General features: G+C 43.2%; 1 protein-coding gene across 1 annotated transcript in view; it reads right to left on the bottom strand.

Moving 5' to 3' along the window:
* Positions 1-898: 898 nt before the first annotated feature.
* mybpc2a (myosin binding protein Ca) overlaps positions 899-22,543 on the bottom strand; it is a 38,145-nt gene continuing 16,500 nt past the window's right edge. Inside the window, exons 12-29 of the mRNA XM_086185163.1 lie at positions 19,524-19,629; positions 18,264-18,433; positions 16,636-16,801; positions 15,403-15,509; positions 15,277-15,306; positions 13,099-13,238; positions 12,700-12,859; positions 11,344-11,448; positions 10,974-11,162; positions 10,698-10,832; positions 9,604-9,771; positions 9,184-9,272; positions 7,344-7,539; positions 5,616-5,755; positions 4,897-5,056; positions 3,267-3,403; positions 1,736-1,922; positions 899-1,421 (exon numbers count right to left, since the gene is read on the bottom strand). Coding sequence (XP_086041289.1) covers positions 1,387-1,421; positions 1,736-1,922; positions 3,267-3,403; positions 4,897-5,056; positions 5,616-5,755; positions 7,344-7,539; positions 9,184-9,272; positions 9,604-9,771; positions 10,698-10,832; positions 10,974-11,162; positions 11,344-11,448; positions 12,700-12,859; positions 13,099-13,238; positions 15,277-15,306; positions 15,403-15,509; positions 16,636-16,801; positions 18,264-18,433; positions 19,524-19,629 — 2,420 coding nt within the window. The 3' untranslated portion in view covers positions 899-1,386. The remainder of the gene's footprint in view (positions 1,422-1,735; positions 1,923-3,266; positions 3,404-4,896; positions 5,057-5,615; positions 5,756-7,343; positions 7,540-9,183; positions 9,273-9,603; positions 9,772-10,697; positions 10,833-10,973; positions 11,163-11,343; positions 11,449-12,699; positions 12,860-13,098; positions 13,239-15,276; positions 15,307-15,402; positions 15,510-16,635; positions 16,802-18,263; positions 18,434-19,523; positions 19,630-22,543) is intronic.

The raw sequence follows: 22,543 nt of genomic DNA, 5'->3' as shown, positions 1-22,543 counted from the left end.
AGGGGAGTGCCAACATTGACGGGAGTGACGACATGGATTCAAGTGAAGCAGACAAGACTACAGGCAGAGCAGGAAAGAGATGCAATACTTTAGACTTTCGAGTACATTTAGGAGCTTGTACTTTGAATCAGTTCTCCCGCAGGGTCTTTTTCTTCACAAGTACCTGTACTACCACCCGTGCACGGAACGTGTGTACTTTTGCTGACTGTCTGTTGTAATGTCATTAATGAGCCGCCACTCACGTCTCCAACTGGTCACTCGAGGTCAGGCTTTGCTGCTGTGCTCACACCCCCTCTACTGGACGGACATGAGACCAGATAGTGGAACAGGCCTTTAGAATATGAAAGGAAACTTGCTTTTTGTCTGTAACTTGATCTATTTTTTTCCAGTCAGCTGGTTGAGTTCGTGTATGTGTGTGTGTGCGTGTGTGTAAGCGAGGTCACTTGGGACGGCGGTCTGGGTTGCAGCACATCGGTGTGAGGTTTTAATTTGGTGTGCGAGGCGATCCGCGGCGGACTCTCCCAGTAGAGACGATGCTGTGTTTGTTTTGCGGGTGTGTAAATTAGCGGTAATTCGTTTGCTCAGTAATGACGTGGGAGAGCTAATTAGGGCAGTGTTGATGGGTGCATTAATTAGTCTCTAGTGTGTGATGCTAATGAGACCCTGATTCGGGGTGTGTGTTTGTGTTTGCATGTGCACAAGTGTAAGCCATGTATCTGTAAAGGCCAACAAGTATAGGTCATGCCATGAGGAGTGTAGTACGAGAGGAATTGGCAAAGACAGCGAGAGCTTCTTTGTGTCCGTATCTGTGTGTAAGAAGCCCTTTAATCCTCGTGGCTGTGTGATATCGGCCATGCCCGGCTGACTAGTGATCCCTCCATTCAACCATCACCCCGGCTCACACACACCTAACACCTACGGCGAGCCAGCCGGCGTGTGTAGCCGCCCGGTCACACCGCGGTGGGTTTTGATGCTACAACTGCATCATAATCATAAATTCATCCCAACCAATAAAAACGTCCCGGACACAAAACAGAGAACACAGGGAGCCGTAATGGATGAAAGGCTGTTTTATAAGTGTGTTCAGTGACAGGTCCACTCCACAGATAAGAAGGATCCATCTGTGTGTGGTCACAGCGGGGCAGCGCGGCGACACCACTCTCAGTCAGGATGTGACAAGGTGGCAGCTTGCTGGAAGAATTTATGGCATATTACTGATGTGGCATTCGTCATAGCAGCGGTGAAAGGCAAGCATATGGAGGCTGGGATTGGCTTTAGCAGCTCACTGGTGATCTATTTTAATCATATTTATTCATGACTATCCCGTTATACATAATCCATTACTACTCCTGTTCAACTGTATCCTCTGCTGTTTCGTGCTGTCGCTCATTTCTTCGCCTCCTCTCCTTTCTCTTGTACAACTAGGGAGAAAAAGAGATATTTAAATCAGCGTGAGAGGCCAGTAGATCATCCTGTTTGAAGAAACTACAGCACTTGTGGCTCAGGATCTTTAACTGACAAGTACAATAAGGTGATTTATATTTAGCACCGAGAATTTCAACAACAGCAGATCAGTCACGAGGGTTGAGGAGATGTCGATTTGTTTTTTTTCATGCTGAGTTTTACAGAAGAATGTCAGAGAGAGAGAGAGAGAGAGAGAGAGAGAGAGAGAGAACCTGCCCTGATCAGAAACATCCTCCTGCTTTGGATCTGAAATGAATCTTAGGCCTCATACCTCGAACCTCCAGCCTGCACTCCACCTCGTCCTCCCCGAGGGCGTTGATGGCCTTGCAGGAGTATCTGCCTCCATCAAACAGGCTTGGCTTCCTAATATTCAGAGTCAACACGCCTTGGTTGTTCTGCATCAAGAACTTGGGGTCTTCACCGATGATCATATTGTTCTTCATCCAAATGATCTTTGGCTGGAGAACAGTGGGTTGGAGGAGGAGGCAAATTTGCCAGGATGCAGTAGAGGAGAGAGAGTGTAAACAGAGAGGGGAACGTTGGGAGGAGGGAACAGAGGGAGAGAGGTGGAATTAGGTCAACGTTTCAGTTTGACAAATCTTTGTCGATTCGTTGGGATAAAAAAAAAAGAAAAAGAAAAAGGAAAAAAAGAGTGTGTTCAAAGATCTCGCCGCTCCACCTCTTGTTCTGACTTCAGACATAAAAATACACTGCTGCCGCAAAATCCTCTGACTGTGTTACAGTCTAAAAACAAGAAGTGTGAGATTCACATTGTATCCGTGCAGCCCCGCAACACAGGGGCAGTGCGGGGCGGGGGGGGGGGGTGCTATCATGTAGCTTTGCTCATTGACAGACGCTGTCAGGACAAAGCTCATATTCGATACTCGGGAGGCTAAACGACACCTCTCATCCTCTTTCATGGCTTCACGCTGCTCATTGCCTGAACAGCATCTTAATCTTTAACTAACTGTTTATTGTTTGTTTGTTTTCCTGTCAGCGGGATTATGCAAAAACTACCTGATTCTGTTCCACCGAACGTGGAGGAGCGGAGCAAGGTTGAAGTCAACGGATTTGGGAGACAACCTGCACGGGGGAAAAGTTTGCCTGGTTCTTTCTGCCAGGCAGGCAGCGAGCCCTCTTCTGACACAGAACATATTCTTTTGGGGGTTTTTTGTTTTTTTTTTGACAGATGAACGGGTTTTCCTTTCATACTTTGTTTTTCCGTGGATTTTCTTTAGGTTTAGGCAACAAAACATGTTGGCCAGGTTGAGGGAAATATCATGATGTGTTAAAAATAGAGCTTTCTACATTATTTGAAAAATTAGCAAGCTGAAACCCCCGTGAAACAAACCTGCATTTTTTTTGGGGACATTTTCGTACATAACTCCAAAATTCACATCGGACTTTCATCTGGTGTATTTACAGTGATAATAAATATGCAAATGATTTAGTGTGGATCCTGATTCATATTTATTTAAAGGTGCACTGTGTGAACAAGCAAGCGCTGAACCTAATCCATACCAATAGGGGGCAGCATTTGACCCCGATGTTGTAAAAGACTAGGAAGTGCTAACTTCTTGTAGCATGAGCTAAGTCACTTTACCACAGTGGGAGTGTACGTCAGTATCTGAATCTTCATTCACACAGGAGACAGGAAGTGGGCGGAGTTTGAAGCGATTACTGTACATTAGCCTACAACAGGGGGACAAAAAGCTAATGCACAACTGACATAACTTAACGTAAATGATCTGAAATCTAAAGTGTTCTGATACATTTTGTTCATACGCTCGAGACAGAGGTACCTTTGGGTTGCCACGGACGGCACAGCTGATGGCTGTAGTATAACCTGCAACAACACTTCTGTCCACCAGGGGCGCTGTAAACTTGGGGGAGGTGCTCTTGTCCATCTCTTTGAAGGGTGGACGGTTGTAATCCAGACCTGGACGGAGGGGGCGGAGTGTTGAATATATATCATAAAAGTAACGCTTTGAGAACACACACAGGCAGATACGCATCAGTGTGAGCTTCAGTGCAACTCCTTAAAAATTAAAAGACCAAAACACAACTCTAGAGCAGAGCAGCATGTTTTATTCTCCAAACATTTTATTAAGCTATCCTGCCTTCATTAGGACGGTATCGGAGGCTGCCGTGTGAGGGGGAGACTTGCAAATTTATTGCCTTGTAATGAAAAATAGATACTCGACCTTTTCACCCGCTGATGGAGAGAGATGAGAGATTGTATTTGAGAGAAGGAAATCATTTGTTTTGTATTATGGTCTCTTTCTTTTAATTCTGTAAAGTTTTTCACCACTATGAACGATGATACTTTATAAATATCACTTTTTTTAAGGAAAGGCATTATTTGATTTATTTATTTTTACTGTATCTATGATGATTATCAGTCAGATACACAGATCCGTAGACAGGGTGAGGAGATGTGAAACAGCCTCACGCTAACGAAGGCTAGCCTAAGACGTTTGGTGAAAGAGGCAGCGCGCGCGGGATAAGAGCTTTGGGATGGTTTCCTTTAAACAATCACCTCTCATTTATGTACAAACCAAACAATTCGGCAATTTGGAAAAACCACAGCATTCACTTTTATATGGAAACCTGGAGTTGCAGTGGAAGGAGAGGAAAAAAACTTGTGGGCATAGAGAGGAAAGTGTTTTGAGGACGAGGGCCTAACTGGGGCCCTCAATGTAGGATCTTGAAGCCACAAAATATAACTTGTTCCCTCAAATTAATTCGCCTGTGGCCATAAGATGGACAGAAAACATGTAAAATAATCAAACTGAGGGAACGGGTTAAACACTGTGGCTTCAAAATTCACTAGATGGACAGAACAACTTGTGGGTTCAAAATAACAAAACTGTGCACTCAAAATATGTTCCTTCTCTCCAAGGCCAGTCCAGGGCTCCGTACTTCCACCTGCTCTGTTCGTGTCTTGTCTTTAATCTTTACACTGTATTTCTGGAAAAACTCGCAAATTCCTCTATTTTGCAGATCCCCCATCAAATTATCCGGTCAATTCAGGTTGGTACTGTGATCAACAGTCATCACAATTTTAGAGCCAGACGGTGGTTTGGAACACAAAGGAGATGAGCTGGTCAGCTGCCAACCGCTATGGTGGAGTAAGCAAATGTAAGAACACAAAACCAGTAGCAACGTTTGGCGGGTGGCAGGTGTTAATTTCCCAGCCCGGTTGCTTTCATAATCCTTGGCCAGTATTAAATATCACTCAACACTCTGCCAAAGAACGTTTCTCTTTAGCGCAATCAAAGTAAATTAATTTTCCTTGGAATTATTGTCATGTCAGGAGCCACAACCAAGCCTGAACTAGTCGTGTTCGATAGCCGTCTGCTGCTCCGCACGATGCTCCTCCTCATTCAGCGATATTGTCACACTGACGCTGCTCTGCCGGGATTTCATCACCTGTTTTGGTAACGGTTGCGGTGTTCTTGCTGACGCCAGGCTGCTCGCTGAGGCCGCAGATGTTTTCGCTGAACACTCGAAAGGAATAGGTGTTCCCCATGACCAGGTCGGACACAGTGCAGCTGGGCCTGCGGTTATGCTCGTAGACCGTGAACCACTCCTGATGGGAGAGAGACAGAGAGAAGCCCAGGGTTCAAAGAAGCTCACAGCTGAGGGTGAGGTCCATCCCCTGCATCCATGTTCTTCTAGGCCACCTTTACACAACAGAGAAACCGAGGATGCAGTTACTCAAAGTGTATGAATCCTCAAGCGAGGTCGCGTCATGCTTTCTGCTCCAGAATTACCCATCCAGGCGACGGTGCCAGAACTGACTTCACGGCGTTCGAGCAACAATTAGGTGCAATGAGATGCAAAACCCACATTAATCCATATACCCAGCTTTGGTTTTAATAGGTGCAAAGTTACAGCTTCTTGCGGGTTTAACATTGTTTGCTGAATTAACAAATTCATGCAAATTTAGCTTAGAAGTAGGGGTGAGGGTTGAGAACTGTCAGAGTACTGCACCAGTTGAACAGCATTTAAAGAGAAACAAAAGCTGGTTCAACTTTCTTTTTTTTTTTTACTGAAGTGAAAGTCTCTGACACGACCTCCAGGTGTAACTATTGTAGCTTGTAAGATGACCACGTTACATAAATAGACACAGGTTGCTGTTCAGTGACCTTGGTCTTCATGTCGGCCTTCTGAATAGTGTAGCCGATAATCTCACAGTTGCCGTCGTCTTTAGGCAGCTTCCACTCCAGTGCAGCGTTGAAACCCCAGACGTCCGTGACTTGTACGGCGATGGGGGGACCAGGTTTGTCTGGTGTGTTTTTAAGAGGGGAAAAAAAAAAAAAAAGAAATTAGACGAGGAGGATTTTGTGTGAAACTTCCAACAAGACCACCTTGAAAACTTCACTCCATAGGGGACAAATTTGGCAAAGAGATTCTGTCAAATTAAAGTAATTGTGCAAAATGAGTGAATGGAAAAATGGCACTTGGGTCCAGACCCCTGAATTCTGTTTACATAGTGGCATGACACAATATCAATCCCGTGAGCCTTGCAGGGCACTAAGGATTAGTCAACTGGTACCACGTGGGTGGGGGTCAGTTCTAAACTCCTCATGGTTATCACCTAGACATCTCCTAAGGACTCAGGAAGTGAGGTTCAGGGCCCTTTCACTCATACGTTGTTTGGATTTTTTGGGTGGAGCCTCCGGTGCAGTGCAGGTGACTGTCTTGACCCCACAAGTGTCGAAAACCCTTAAAGCAGCTCACACCAACGAGTGAATTTTCCCAAAAAGTTGAGCGGAAATGTGTAAAAACTGATTTTGAGTGCTTTTAGAACTGCTTGCAAACTGCTACAACAACTTTTCTTTTGGAAGGACCTTTTTTTTTTTTCCAACCAAAAACCCATCCATTCTTGTCACTTACTGTTGACACGGCAACGCTTTTAATTTTGTGCCAGACTCGCCATGCATAGTTGTCTCATGGGATTTTCTCACTCTTTCAAATTAGTTTCAGTCTCCACTCTCTCAACCTCACCCCGGATACGGGGCATGCAGTCCTGCACAACCCCAGGTATGGGAGGCGAGCTAAAACTCGTCGATGCTAAAATCTGTTACCAGCTTTTAAGGCGTCCGGGAATGAGATTTAGTCTCTACACGGCATTGTGCTCACTTACAGAGCAGAAGAATACAGCGTGTTATCATTGATCCTTCTGTGCAGCCTGGTAAGACACAATGCTTTACAGAAATAGTGTAGAACATAGTAACGTGTTTGTCATTAATCTTGTTCCGCACGCTCTCCTCTGTGGAGTACAGTACAAACAGTGAGCAGCTACTGTTTATGACCGTAATCCTTCCTGTACTGTCTCCAGCTGAAACACCACGATGACGGATCTGCGGAGGAGGAGGTGTGGGGGGGATTTGCGTGTGTGTGAGTGTGGGGGGGTGATCAGAGCAGACGCAGCCTCTCATTAGCTCAACCTTCTTGGAGGAAGATGTGACAGAGTAGCCCTCAAAATCCAAACCTAATGCCAGTCTACATGTAAATAATCCCATCAGAGCCCCGCCAAATAATCCACCCAGCACTCTGACCCGGGAAGACGAGTGGTAAGATGAGGAATGAGCTGGCGGACACAGTGGCGGTGCAGGAGCCGCCAGGATTATACCAGAGAGGAATCACAGCTTTGATGATTTGCTACTTTGAGTCACAGATCCCAGGAGTATGAAATTAGGAATTATCATCAAATTTGAAGAAAAAAAAAAAAAAAAAACCTCTCGGCATGTCACAGATTTGAGCTCAAGTGTCACCTCCTGCCAAACATGTCATTCGTGGTGCACCTTGTGAGGTATGATCTGGCATGTGGTTGTAATCTCCACGAAGAACGCGGCCATGACGGGACTGACCTACGATCTGAATGTGCAGGTCAGCGCTGTCCGACATGTTCTCAATCTGAACCGACAGCGTGTACTTTCCGGAGTGGCTTCTCTCCGAGGAGCGGATGAAGAGGATGGTGTCCACTTCGCTGTTGCGAGTTCCCACTGTTTTGTCCTCCAGCGGAACGCCATCTTTGAACCAGGTCACGACCGGGCGGGGCTTCCCCTGCGGACAGATGACCGAAAGGTCAGAAAGGAGAGAAGGAAATCATTTGTGAAAGAGCAGAATAATCCATAATATCAGTGTTAGTTCTGACTCTCCCTGGTATATTTCTGAACTTGCAAACCTGTTTTTTGTTGTCTACAATGGAAAAAAACAAAACCATTTAATCAAAATTATCTTTATTGGCATTTTACCCAGGTACATTGACATTTCATGCAAGTAATACTGGACAGTCACACATCGTAAATAAAATTCAAAAATTCCAAATTCACCTGACATATTCACATACACACAAGTTTGAATATCAAGAATTTGATCACTTTTGTGAGGTCGGTGGGTGTTAGTCCTTGATGTACTTTACACTTTTTTAATATGTCTTCTTTGCAAAAATTGAGGGAGCTTTTTGTGTGTTGTTTCTTACAACCTCTTCTAAAGACATATTTCAAAGTATTCATCAAAGTGCCTTACTGACTCAAATAAATCTTGATTTTTTTTTTTTAGATGTTGTTTTAGACCTAAAAAATATCAATAAGTGTGAGTACCACAATTGTCCAGTAAAAAGCCTTGTTTATTTGTTATTTATACCAATTATCTAATAATTCTGCTAACAAATCAGCGCATCCAACTTTCCCCAACCAGTTTCACTTGGTCTCCTTTCCTCTTTTTTTTTAAAAAAAAAAATTGGAATAAATTCTTACAGTTACTTGAAATGTCCCTCAAATGTTAGGAGAGGAACTTTTTTTTTTAAAACTACGTTTCTAATGATTCAAATTACATTCAGGGCTCACATCAGCGATGCTCTGTCAAACTTCCTGGAAAACTTTCAAAAGCATTCAAAAAGAGTTAAATAAACTACGTGTTTGGCTTAGTACCCCCCACTCTGAGAACCCACGGTTCAGAAAGCAGAACCGTGGGTGCTCTCTTCTCCTTGGAGAACATCATGTCTTCTGTCTCAGAACCGCCTTTTCATCTGCTTCTTCAAAAGCAGACAGATCTCGGGCTGCTTCTTTTCTATTTTTGTTTACCACGCTGCCCTTCCCCTTTGCTTCTTATGGTTTGCTCCTTTTTACTGATGTCATTATTTGTAAGTTTCTGTCAAATGCAGTACCCCCCCCCCCAAAACACACACACACACACACACACACACACACACACACACACACACACACACACACACACACACACACACATGCTTTTTGAGCTCTTATCAAAGTACAAGTAAAGTGCATTTGGGCATGTTAACAAAAACTATGCAAAGTCATAAAAAAGGGCTAATCAGCAGTTCTAGATCTGACATCCCTCGCCTGTATTTTTGGTCCAGTTGAGTTTTTACTTCAAATGAACCACTCCAGGGTTCACTTGAAACAACCCCCCCCCCCTCCCCTGAAATGACCTATTTTATTGGGGGGGGGGGGGGGGGGGTGCGTGCAATGGCTTTTTTGGCTCTTCATGCTTCTCCACTTCTCAGATAAACCAAACTAGGAGCTCTAAATATTTCAGTCTGATAAAGCTGCGTGGCGCAAAGCAATGGAGTCGTCAATAAGCACCGTGTATTGCTGAGGCTTTGTTTTGCTCCTCTGTTGCAAATCAAATAGATGTAAGCTAAACACAACTCACACACTGCGATAGATGAGTCAAGAACCTAACCTGGAAGGGGATGACCAAGTTCACCTTCTCGCCCACGACTTTGATGAGTTTGGTTCTCAGCTGGCGAGGCAGGCGGATCTTTGGATGCTCTGAGTGGTGGGTGGTGGGAGGGGGTGTAAATATATGAAATGTACATATGAATACATTTATGCTTTCACGTGTAGCAGAAATATAAATAATTGAGACGTGAGAGTGCAAGGTGGAAATTTCCTTTTAGAAATATAGAGTACTTAAGAGTAATTTTAGAGACGCAAATAGCCAACAAAATGGTTTTCATATTAATAGTACTGAACCTGTTCTGAGGCTCCTTTGCATATTAAATCCCAGACTCACAGACATGTTGAACAAGAGCACAATGATCCATTTTCAAATAGAACATGAGCTTTGGAGGTTATATTAATAAAATGACACGTCTCTGACCCATGATCTCTCTGATGGTGACGGCCTGTGCGAGAGTGGCGGGGGGGCTTCTCCCGGCAATGTTAACGGCCACCACTCGGAAAAACATCTTCTCCCCCACTGGGAGATCTTTCACCCTGTACTGGTTCTTCTCCACTGGTTTCTCATTAGCCTGCACCCACTGGTCACCTAAGGGGTGAATACAGACAAAAGTGTAATAAGAAGAAGAAAAGAAGGAAGAACAAGAAAGAAGTTGTCCTGGAAGAAAAGTTCAAAAACATAGCAAACAGGCTCATTAGTGTTCTAGAAGAGATATTTCCAGAGACACAACAGCAGGACCAGACCTAGAACTAGAACTAGAACTAGAACTAGAACTAGAACTAGAACCCCACAGTCTTGCTTTCAAGAACACAGCACAGGCGAGATGTTGAAACAGTCAAGCATCTGGAGGAACTTCCAAATTTGCAGAGAGGACCCCAAAATGGTCGAGTGCCAGGTCTGCTAGTTTGACTAATAACCTGAAAACTGTACGTCACCGCTGAGCTGTCACACTTGAAGGAAATTTCTATGGCAAATGATGCTGAGTTAGAAGGATCTGCATTTTATTAAACGTTGATTTGGGCGAAGCTTCAATTATTCACAGGAAAATAAAACCTAAGATTTGAAGCCCAAAAAAATGGTATTTGGGACAGCCTTAGAAATGAACATCATACTGCAGCGACAAAGACTTGAAACCAGCAGCTGAGACTTGAAGCCCCTGGGAAAAATATTCACTGATGTAATAAATCAAGTGAATATGAGGGTACTTTTCCTCACAGTGGAGTCGACCCCCTGCTGGCCAAAAAACAGAATGCAGTTTTTAGGGAAATTACGCATTGCGCTGCATTTCAGACCCCCAAAGGCCTGTCCAGTATTCTCGTTCAAGATAAAGTCTAAATACTTCATTGCTGGTGCAGCAGAGAGAGAAACTGCGTATAATGTGAAATAAGGATCTGTAGCACTGAGCGGATTTGCGTGGCCTCATATGCAGTCTGAATGTAGCAGACATGGAAATTTAGTTTAACACACCAGCTTTAAGTCTGAGGAAAATACTTCATTGTAAAAGGTATATTTACTTCCTTCTTTGCAGTACTCAATGATGTAACCATCAATGCCGCCTGCTCCAATTTTCTCCGGAGGACGCCACTTGAGACAACAGGTAGTGTCTGTCACATCATCCACCGTGAGACGAATGGGCTCGCTAGTTGGGGCTAAGAGAGAGAAAGGAGCTCATTAATACGTTAATACCCAGTGTAAATGGGATCGGAGGTAGGTTAAGCTGCCTTCGAATGAGCATTGTGTGAAAAGCTTTTGTTAATTAAGAATTCTCCTAATGACAAATGGCAACACACCAATAGGCATGAAGGGCTTGGAGTGAGCGCTGGGCTGAGAGATGCCGATGCCGTTGACTGCATACACTCTCATCTCGTAGAGGACACCTTCGATCATCTTCTTCGCCTCATACGTGGTCGACTCGTAGACATCAAAGTTGAGTTTGGTCCATCTGGACGAGCCGATCTTCTTCCTCTCCATCAGATACCCTTGAGGAAGCCGCGCCAACAAAGGGCGAAACCGTTAAAAATAGCACACCACTCTTTCTAAGAGGGTTCAAAAACACGAGAATGTAATCGACGGCTCTAAACCGCTGTTTTCTCTGGGGAGGGGGACATCAGATGTTAACATTAGATGCTGTGTGTGGCGTGCGGGGGGGGGGGTGTGTACCTTTAATGGGCACACCGCCATCAAATGCAGGCGGGTCCCATGTGATTGTGGCACAGTCCTCGCCAACTGATGTGCATTTGACGTTCTCAGGAGGGTTGGGCACATCTGGAGACGCAGGTTACAGTCGGAAATGGAAGGAGATGAGAGAGGAAATGGAGAAATGAGAGAGGAGATATGAAAATGGGGGGAGAAAAAAAAATCAATAAAATACTTTTAAATGATCCAACTCAGATTTCGCTTTTCAATATCCACATTAGAGGTTGTACCAGTCTGTCGTAGCACCGGTCATGTTTCCTTCACCGTCCGGTTGAGAGGTTGTGTTAGTGATTCGGCAAATGTTCCGCTGTATATTTCACATGAGGAGGCATTCTTCTCATAGCATGTTGTCGTTCAGGCGCTAAGGTTGCAAAAAAATGTGCCATATACTTTAATTCTAATGTATCTATGTAATAGAGTTGACTAAATTATTGTTTATTGTCATATCCAGTTAGCGAAGCTGGATGAATTCTTTTACAAGAGTATGTTAATGATTCTTCATTTAACCGGGTTGCACTGTTTATGTCCAAGTGTTTGATCACATGATGTTTGACTAATCCAGAATAAATACCAAATAATGCCGACAAGATTAAGAGTGCCTAGACTACCAAACTCAAGATTAAAGGATTTGAAAATGTTTTTACAGTGTGATGAAATTATAAGCCGGGAAGTCTGAACACATTAAAACATTCATCACACTTGCATTTAGATTAAGAAAATGATAGACTTGTGATAGCAGCCGTATGGACCATCAGCTGCAACAGTATAAGTGGACGTGGCCGCCGTGACATCACCAACTGGTGCGGTCATCATGCTCTGCAACCGGAGGAGACCATATTGGCACTGGAGGATAGCAAACCTTGACCCTGGCGGTGACTTGTCAATCAAAAGGTAGCTAAACTCTAAAACAACCAATACTCTTAATGGGACCGTCATTTTCAAAAATGAACTTCAGGTGGGGTTGAAAAGGAACTGAAACATGGGAAATATTTACTGAGGAAATAAATCAAGTGAGAAGCTGAAGGTCTTATTCTTACAAATCTCTATATACACTTACTTTTTTCCTAAGTCAGGGGGTTCTCCCCTACTGGCCAATCGGAAGACTGCAGGTTTGAGGCATTTCCTCCGACTTCCTTTAGTCCATCAAAATCTTCTTTGGGTATTGACAAAAAAATTTGTCGACGTCGATTTTTAAAATGTGGTCATTTCGATGGAAACTTTTTGACTTCTCTAACTCAACCACAAAAAAAACAGGATGTGACCGTTTGCAAACAGGAAATGAGTACCGGAAAGAGGAAAAAGAAAACAAATGCCACTCACCTACAATCTTGATGATGAGTTCAGCCTTGTCCTCTCCAGCAGGGTTGGTCACGGTGATGCAGTACTGACCCTCGTCCTCTTTCTCCGCCCCCTCAATGACAAAGCTGCTGAGGGTCTTCCTGGTCTCCACCCGCACCCTTCCCTCAGCCTCACCTATCACCTACCACACAACGCCGCACAGAAACAAAGGAGAACATTGAGGGAAACGGCGTCGCGTGACGTCGTCACAGATGCCACAGTGGCAGGTGAGTCAACCTTCCCACTCTGGGTTATTTTTTTTTGTTTCACTCCTCTTTTATGCTGTTCAGTGACTACGGGCTGGATACTCCGAGTGATGCACAAAGGTAGAGAGTATCTGACATGTGTTTGAGGTGAACGGAGAGAATCCTTTCTCCTCACTTTGCTTCCTTTCATCCAGCACACAGTGGGGGCCGGTTCTCCTGTGATCTCCACATCAAGGCGAAGTTTGTTTCCAGCCACCACAGTAATGACGTTCTTGCTACCGGTGCCACTGGTGTCCAGGTGGATTTTGGGAGGATCTTACATTGACAACATTTGAGCAAAAGAAAAGCACAAGAGGTCATTCAGATTAGAGCGAAACAGTTTATAAGTATCTTTATTTTTGTATCAAAGCTGCTGGAAGACGTTTTGGGCCATTAAGGTTTAAATTTAATCTTTTTTTTTTATTTTTATTTTTTAACGCTTGGATTCTCTTACGTTTGAAAAAAACAACAACCCAGAAATCACAATAAGCTTTTATATTTGGGGCAGCATCATGTTTCCACGGGTAAAGCTGGGAGTGCCAGAAGTTTTTGTGAGACCACCAATGAGCACTTAAACGCGCCATCCAACTTTTAGAGAAAGTGCACGCATCAGGGAGCCCCACAGAAACTGGCTGACTGCTAGCTGGCTTCACACAATGACAGAATACTTTTTATGCTTATTGGAGTACATTTTATGTACTTTCACTCTTTTACACTGGCCTGCAGACACTGTTTTTAAGATTATACTGCATGTATCTATATTTAATTTGAGCTCACTTGCAACCACAGCAGTCTACTAAGTTATTTTTTAAGGTACTTTTCGCATACTTTTTTATGAGTACATTTACGTGTGCTTGTGTGTGAAAGTGTTGCTGCTGATGAGCTGGTTGGCAGCTTGCTTGGCGCCTTCCACCATCAGTGTATGAGTGTGAATGAGGTAACCCTGTGAAGCACTTTGGATAAAAGCGCTCTATAAACGCAGCCCATTTACCAGTGGTGGTTAATATAAACTGACGTCACTTTTGCCAAACAATATCGAAACAGATAAGACTTAATAATCAAAGTTTTAAAAAAAACTTTGTGCCTTGTGACAAGACTGGCTGGATGTTTCCCTAAACATGTCTCCAGTCCATGAGGAGAGATTGCAAAAGGAAAGTTTGGGTTTTTCGCACCTGTGATTTAAAAGACCTATTCTGGTCAAACCTTTACTGTAATTTGATGAAATTATTTTGAGGCCATGTGTTTCAAGTACAGATAAGCAATAAGTTCCTGGAGGTGGCACAGATCCTTTTTTTTTTAACTTTTCTTTTGGTGGTTGGGAAGAAAACTCAGAAACACTTTCTACCGATGCTAAGTTCATACAATGTAGCAAAGTAGCCACCGTTGTGGAGATATCAGCTCTCCAATCGCTGTTAAGTTTTAACGTTTCCGTCGCTTGATCCCGAAATTGTGGGCCGTGCCCCCCCCCCCCAGTGGGTTACGAAGGTACTGCAGGTTGGCGGATGTCATTTATAATACAACAAGTGCATAAAAAGCTCAATTTTAAACCTAAGTTTGAGATGACCGTGTTAAAACCATGGTGTTGATGTTCGTTTGAATGTTGTGGAATTTCATGTCTAAGTATTTTAATATCCAGTGACAGAAAGGACAACAGCTAAACCATTTCACTCTTCCCACTTCGTTCATTGAAACTGCTGCTTCACAATTTTCCTTCCTGTCTCGTTCATGTGTCAAAAAACAAACAAACATGACGACAACAACAACAACAACAACAAAGGAGCGTATCCAGAGGTGTTCATCACTCTGAACTGTCTGGTGTTGTCGGGTGCGCTTCTGTTACGTGTTGTGTTTCTGAATCTGCAGCATGCTTTTATGATCTTCTGTCCAGATCATAATTTCCTGACTCACAACTAAAAGCTTCTTGTAAGCGTCTTCACTACAATCCAGCGTTTTTTCCAGCGGCTTGTTTCCTGCATCTGTCAGTGCTTTTCTGCTTGTTATAAGATGCCAAGTGGAAGCACACCCTCACTTTTGACTGAACATTTATTATTAAAATAATCCTTTTAAAATCCACGTTCTCCATCCCTGGTGAGGGTGAAGTTGTTTTCATGCAGGTTTTATAGCAAGAGCAACTTCAAGGTGTAGTGGGTTTTTTTTTTCTTATGTAACGCATTCCACAATATTGGCAATAAGCATCCTTTTGGTTATTAATTTTCTTAAACTGGAACAAAATGAACAATTATGAAAAGAAATTGAAAATACAAGGAGCAACATACTGCAGCAAGGCTAATATTCTTTAGAAATCCAGACTCACCTTGTCGCGGGACATAGTCAATCTTGATTTCTGAGAGTGGGGAGGGACAGTATATATGAATCAGTCTTTTTTCAAATTTTCAAATCACCACTAAATATCAAACCCTTGTTCTGGTTTGATTCTCACCCAGGAAGTTGAGTTTTGCTGACAGAGACAGAGCGTAGCCATCGGGTACAAAGGTATAATCTCCTGCATCCCCTGGCTTCACGTCATCAATCGTCAGTTTGTGGGTCCTGGAGACGTGTTACCAGATGTTACCAAGGAGACAACAACTCATCGCGAGCCACAAATATGCAAAGGACAGTTGCCCTGGCAACATGAGGCAACACTGCAGACTGAGAAACACCCTAAATGGCTTTCACCTTGCGTGACCGCTGTCGCCTTCGCATATCTCCTGCCACGGGTGGTCGTGATGGAGGGATTACTGAGAGTAACCCAGACCCCGGGGGCATGTGTGTGTGTGTGTGTGTGCATGTGCGTGCGTGTGTGTGCGCGCGCATGTGTGCATGCGTGTGTGTGTGCGCCCGTGTGTGTTGCAAATCGCAGCCTATTGGAAAAATGGGTCAAACAAACAACTAAGAGAACCCTTCAGTAATAGTTTGCCAGGCAATGTGGCAGACAATACTGTGATAGATACATGAGTGTGACTGTGTGAGTGTGTGTGTGTGTGTGTGTTTGTGTGTGTGTCCTCCTTTGTGAGGTCCAGACTGTTTTTCGGAGCCCAAATACTGGACCTTGACCAGTACAAAAGGCTGTCTGAAGGTTAAGAATTTTTTTCTTAAATTTCTTTACCGTGAGCGTAGTGAGCAATACGTAGCGGTGCCATCAAAAGATGCACAGGGTTTCTAGGCAACAAAAATGGCTGCATCAGTGACTACGTTACCGTTGGCACTGGATTAAGCCAAGTTGAGAAACTATAGACTGATATTTGACACCTCGCCATTCAACGCTTCTTCGTTATTGTGGTGTTGTACTGTGAACACTGTGAAAGTTTCTCTTCCATGTCTGTTGCTCTCTTCAAGAACGTCACGTATTTGCACGTCGGCACCGTAGAGGCTTTTCACTGCTGATCATGTGTGGGCAGCTTTAGGTAAGGAGCTTAGGGATGCATATGAATGAATGAATGTCAGTGACAGTTCCCCATAAAGATGGTAACACCTTCCTTGTGTGTATGCATGACGATGCGGGTTTGACTTCAGCCGCTTCCAGGGACACAAACAAGGCTCAGGGTTAGTTTTAGGTTAAGCCTCCAGGAAATGAAAAGTCTAAAAATGACTTAAACCTGGTTAGGAAGAAGAAGTTTAGACCAAAATCTTTTTTGACATTTATACGTCAAGCCAGAACAGTGTGACATAATACCTTCCGATGTGTGTCATTTTGATGCGATCGCTGGGTTGGACTTCCACGCCGTCCTTGAACCACTTCCCCGTCACTTTTTCATCAGACACTTCACACTTGAACACAGCCTGATCGGTAGCCTTCACTGTCAGGTCAGCGATGCTCTGCAGGACCTGCAGCTCTTTATCTGTAGCAGATACATCATGGCGCACAGGGATGTAGGTTCACAGCATTTAGAACAGGGTCAGGTGACACTACGTAACTAGAGCTTTGTATAACATCGCAGTTATTTTATTACGTCACAAAACCAAGCATTCAAAGCAAGACAAACTGCTCTCCTTTGACTCAATTGAACATTGTGAAAATTCGCTTTTTTGACAACACTTAAAAAGATGTACATTATTCTCGTGCCTGCCTTAGAAGCAGTTGGTTAACCTAGTTCTCCCTCTTCCCGGTCTGCAGCTAAACTAACTGGCTGCAGCTTCACATTTTACTGTACAGACATGCAGTAAAAACACAATATATTGGGGCCATTCTCCATTTAATGTTATTACCGGCTGCGATAGCTTGTAGCTGGTATCGTTTTTACCTTATGAGTCTGTGGCGTTTTTGTCTCATCAGATCAAAATGAAAGCAGAGGTTGTAAAAGGGTGTAGTCGTAGCTCATGGCTGAAAGGTCACTGGGCCTCCACCTACTGCATGGGACCCTGGCGCACATTCGTTTTTGAATCACAAACTTTTACAGGTTTGTAATTAAAATCAAAGTGAAGGCCACAGAGCCCCGATTGTTTCTCTGATGTTTATTTTAATTGGTGTCCAGATCATTGTCTCATATTCTAGTAACCGACAGTCATTAATTCATCGATCTGGGAACCTGAATGGTAGAAAAACACTGTTAATTCCCTTCTACATACACGTTTTACTCCTACAAATGTCACCTATAACGTTCTCTAGTATCTTCAGCTGCACTACACTGTGTGTTAGCAGGGTATTCATATCTGTCTAGGTTTTATCATCCTCTTTTCAGGGACCACACGGCGCACCGTAACTATGACCACTGTGTTTCCAGCCTCCAACTGATGAGGAAGAGGAGGGAGGGACAGATGTTTCGTCAGTTTGGGGGCCTCATCTGGCTTGTGAATCTACAGCAACCAACATGACCTGATTTCTGAGGGATAAGACGGGACCCACCCATCAAATATGGACATGTAACAGCAAATTACCCTGACGATTAATGTGATGAAGCACTGATTCTGAGATTAAAGACGTGATCCTAATTATAGCGTGAGTGATGAGTAATTTATTGGTTTTCATGCTTGTCAAAATCCAAAAGCTCAAGATGCACTGATGTGTAAATTTTCTTTAAGCTGCTAATTGAACACCCATGAAATACCTGTCAGTAAACTTTACGCAGCAGATGATGGCCCATTAGTTACTGGCTCAGCTGCTGCTAGTTTTCACTGATTCATTTCGATTTAATTTTTTTTTTTTTTTTACAAAGGAACCTCAAACAGTTTAAGTATTCAATCAATTTTTTCAGATAATTTAGACTATTTGGCTTCCGGGGGTTGAATTTGTCTGGTTAGTAGCATGTAACAGGCGTAGCTAACTAAAAACCCTCATTACTAATGACAAAGAGAAGATGGTACCTTCAACTTCTAGTTCTGCCTTCGACTCTCCGCCGTTGGTGCGTGCATAGTACGTTCCGATGTCCTCCTTAGTGGCTTCATTTATTATCAAAATGTGCCTCTTCCCGTCCTTTTTAAATCTGTACTTTGAACCTGCAGTTTCTCTGCTCAGCTCCTCTCCATCTTTCATCCTGCAGAGAAACACACACGTTTGCCGAGCACAGAGAGGAAACGTCTGTATTATTACATCACACAGGGCTTTTGACACATTATGAAAATGGTGCAGAACATTTATTAAAATGCACTCTAGCGTGTGAGAGGCTGCTGTGTTGAAATATTACATTATTTCAGTGTTTCCATTTGTAAATGATGTTCATAACAGATGCTTATCCAGTAAAAACAGCAGTTACCAGCACATCTCGCTTTTGAAGAGCAACATCATTAATATATCTTCGTATATTAATGTGTTTCAGACCATTTTAGAGCTGTATAAAGCCCCAACCCTAAACAAATGACTAACCATTTACATATTATGTACTGTAGGGTTCTTTCTGGTTTATCATACATTATGCAAAAGTTTGCAGAGCTACAAACTTGATACTAAAGACCCCAGAGGAAAGGCAATTTCAAAATAAGATGTCCAGTTTGTTTCTCCAGGATATAATTGAACTCAGTCCAACATCAATATGAGATTTTGACCTTTTTTTTTTTTTTTCATTTCAATTCTGACTACAAGCCTTCCTCTTCTGGCTGTAACCTATTTCAAGTGCTTTTTTCCCCCCCTCACACCTCTGATCCTCATTTTTCAATAATAGTCAACTTTTGAGATGACGGTAAGATTCATGACAAAAACTTTAGAAATGAGCCAACAAATCAGAACTCTCTCTCTCTCTCACACAGTGATCAAACTTGAATCTCAAAAACAGAGAACCGTACGAACAACGTGATTCCTGAGTGTCAGGGCAAGATTCAGGAATCTTCAGATAAAATGAAGAATCAAAGAAGAGATGACTCTGACCAGCAAAGTTCACTCTAGTTCCTCCACTGTAGTGTACTGGTAATCTCATCATAGGGCAGTAGACCCTGAAATACTTCTTTTCCTTAAAAAAAAAAAATACTTTTTTTTAGAATACTGACTGGTTTATGATGACAAAGGCACCAAATGAGCTGTTGAATTATTTTTGTGAGCTGGACATGAACCGTTCACTTGGAACCACGTCACTTTTTTTTTTTTTTTTTTTTAAGTAATTTCTGAATGAATCAGCAGATGTTCTTGCTCACCATTTGACGTGGGCTCCCTCTTCAGACACCTCCACCTCAAACTCCACCTTCTCACCCACCACAGTGTGAACGTCATCCAGCAGCTTGGTGATGGTGATCGGAGGCTCTGCACACAAACACAAAGTTCCACGTCAAACTTCAAAACAGCAGACGAGCATTGAGTCATTACAGACCTGTACGGGTGTATTATGTAAATCGCCTGCTGTATGGTGTGTATGTGTGTGTGTGTGTGAGAGAGTGTGTGTGTGTGTGTGTGTGTGTGTGTATACTTGGTTTTTGTTATCTTTTGGAGACCTTTTCTGATATAAACACTACCCTTAGCAGGGCCCTGGGTCCTCATGGGGACCAGAGACCGGTCACAACACAGCAGCACAACGTAATTTTTAAGCTCCTGGTCAAAGTTCAGGTGTTAATTGAAGTTAGGTTGAGGTTGGGGTTAGGCATCAATTGGTTAGGGTTAGGCTTAGATTTAGGGATTGGGCTAGGATATCCACATGAATGGAAGTCAATGGAATGTCCTAACACGGATAGCTGATCTGTGTGTGTGTGTGTGTGTGAGCACGCACATGCGTGCATGTGTTTGTGTGTAACTCAGCAGAGTCAAACGGAGTAGGAAGCACAAAAGAAATGTGATGCAAATGGGATAAAGAGAGCTGGAAGCTATCTGTGCTGGAGAAGAGTGAATGATGTGCTTCTGACATGAAAACAACAAAACCAGCAACTGTTGGAGCTTTAGGCAGAATTCTGGCTGTATTCAAGCTGAAGATCCTGCACTCGGAGCACAGAGGAGTGTAGGACTCAGTGTAGGGGGTCTGGGGTCCTACCCGAAAAAATATTCAGGAACTTTCCAAGGCATTTGCTGCAATTCTTCCTAAAACCCTGAGACCCTTTCCCAGCCATACCAGTGCAGTTTCTTGAACTGGTGCCACTCCGGATTTTCTGAACTTTGGTTCCATCTACTGAAGCGGCCTGCGTTTGCTCTGGTTATGAACAGAACCATAATGTCGCAGACAGAAGGCAATGTTGCACAATGCCCAACAGAAGTTAGTTATTTGGCTCACACGTGATGCTACTGGACCACATAGGTCACATACTGTACGTCCATCCCTCATCCATCTCCATGCTCTGAGACAGCAGGTGGGATGTCACTGCAATTCCCAGGTACCTTTCAGTTTACTCTGCAAACTGATTTAGAGGTTCAGAAGAAGCTGACTGCTGGCGAGGACACTCAGGACGGTTAAAAACAAAGTTTGTGAAATGGCTCCTAAGTGGTTCCCTGTAAATGGGAAAGCTCCTTATACCACAAGTGCTAATGTCAGGCGGATTATTCCAGCTCACAGCTGATTTTGTCTTTTATTTCACAGAACAATCAACATGTTTCATCTAAATCCAGTCAAATAATAATCAGAAAAGAGATGGAGATACACCCTACACATGAAAAACACCCATAACTAGTAGCTTTCATTTCCTTTTTTTTTTAACAAGTACTGATAAAGTGGAGCTAGCGGGGCTTTGGCTAATTAAGTCATCTCACTTCATCTGTTGGTGGCTGCAGGGTGGCCCGTACACTATGTTAGTACTGTAATAAGTAGAAAAAGACTCACACATTATGTGAACAACCTTTTGGATTTGCAATACAGCACAATATACTTCAAACATCTTTGCTGTGGTGCCACCCAACGCAGTCGCCTTGAGGAAGGTGCCTCGGGTCTCCAGGGGAGGTGGAGCCACACTGTGTATCACATCATGTGATGCTTGATGCTCTGCTAGCCTCGGCTATCTGTCACCGTCAACACCCAGCCGCCCTCCAGACATCTCCATTCTCTTCAGAAACGTGTTTGACTCACACGCTTTGTGAAATGAGCTTTGGGTCTTTACTGCACGTTGTGAGTTTAATGCCAGAGAAGCATCTTTAGCGTATCTTTACCTGATTTTACAACTTCATTAAATTTCTCCTGAAACACTCATAAAATATTATTACAGTAAATTAGCATTAATTTCCACTGTGCTGTGTTTTATTCCGTTGGGGACAGGTGCCCGTTTATAAGGGGTTACTACTTTGTAGGTGTGTTCAGGCAACATGCAACAGGAATTTTAGAAGCTAATATAGGACTCAATGTAAATTCAAAAGATGCGCACATTTTCTCATGCAAAAAGGTTGTGCTTAACATGTACCATCATGAATATCACAAATATAATAATAATAATAATAATAATACTCTGAAGCTCAACATACCTAATTTTAATGAATGGTAAATATATCATATAAATAACAACTACTAGCTACTTAACACCTGGGAAAAGAAAATGAACTATTAACAAAGTACATGTTGTGCAAACTGCATGGAAGAAGTGCTGATTGTTTCCTGGAGTTTTCGAGTGCTGGATCGGGTGCCATGTGAGAAACACACCACTCACCTGAGTTTGTGACATGACTCAGCAAAAGCCCAAACTTTTGCCTCGGTACCGTTTAAAGTACTGTTACTGCTAGTCTTGACGAGCTGTCATCCGCTGAACTCCCCATTGCCCTCACTACTGTCAGGATGAATCAATGACAAAATGTACTGATGTGGAGAAATTCTACTTTTATGGAAACAAAACACTCGCCTGCCTGCCTGCCTGCGTATGCACGCGCACACGCACACACACACACACACACACACAAAAGGTACATGGGTGCAGTGTGCCTGTGGTGAAGCATTTACCCTCTTCTATGTCCTTTGATGATGCAAAAGCAGAACGGGCAGAAGTTAGCACCCAGAATACAGCACAGGATTAATATAGCAGCAGCAGATGCAGTAACATCTATTAAAAGCTCTAACACACACACACACACACACACACACACACACACACACACACACACACACACGAGACAGACAAGACACAAGCACCTAGTTGGATTGATACATCAGGATGACATTCACATCTGATAAATTATCATATAAAAGAATAAATTATGCAGTAGTTATACTGTAGATTATACAGCCCTTGTTAGGCTGATACAGTACTTCATATAC

This window comes from Aulostomus chinensis, chromosome 18 (genome assembly GCF_037954235.1).
Source record: "Aulostomus chinensis isolate RoL2024-O1b breed Wild chromosome 18, RoL_Achi_v1.0, whole genome shotgun sequence".
In the NCBI taxonomy this organism is placed as follows: Eukaryota; Metazoa; Chordata; class Actinopteri; order Syngnathiformes; family Aulostomidae; genus Aulostomus; species Aulostomus chinensis.
The sequence above is the reverse complement of the archived record's forward strand: the minus strand, read 5'-3'. Positions and strand labels throughout refer to the sequence as shown.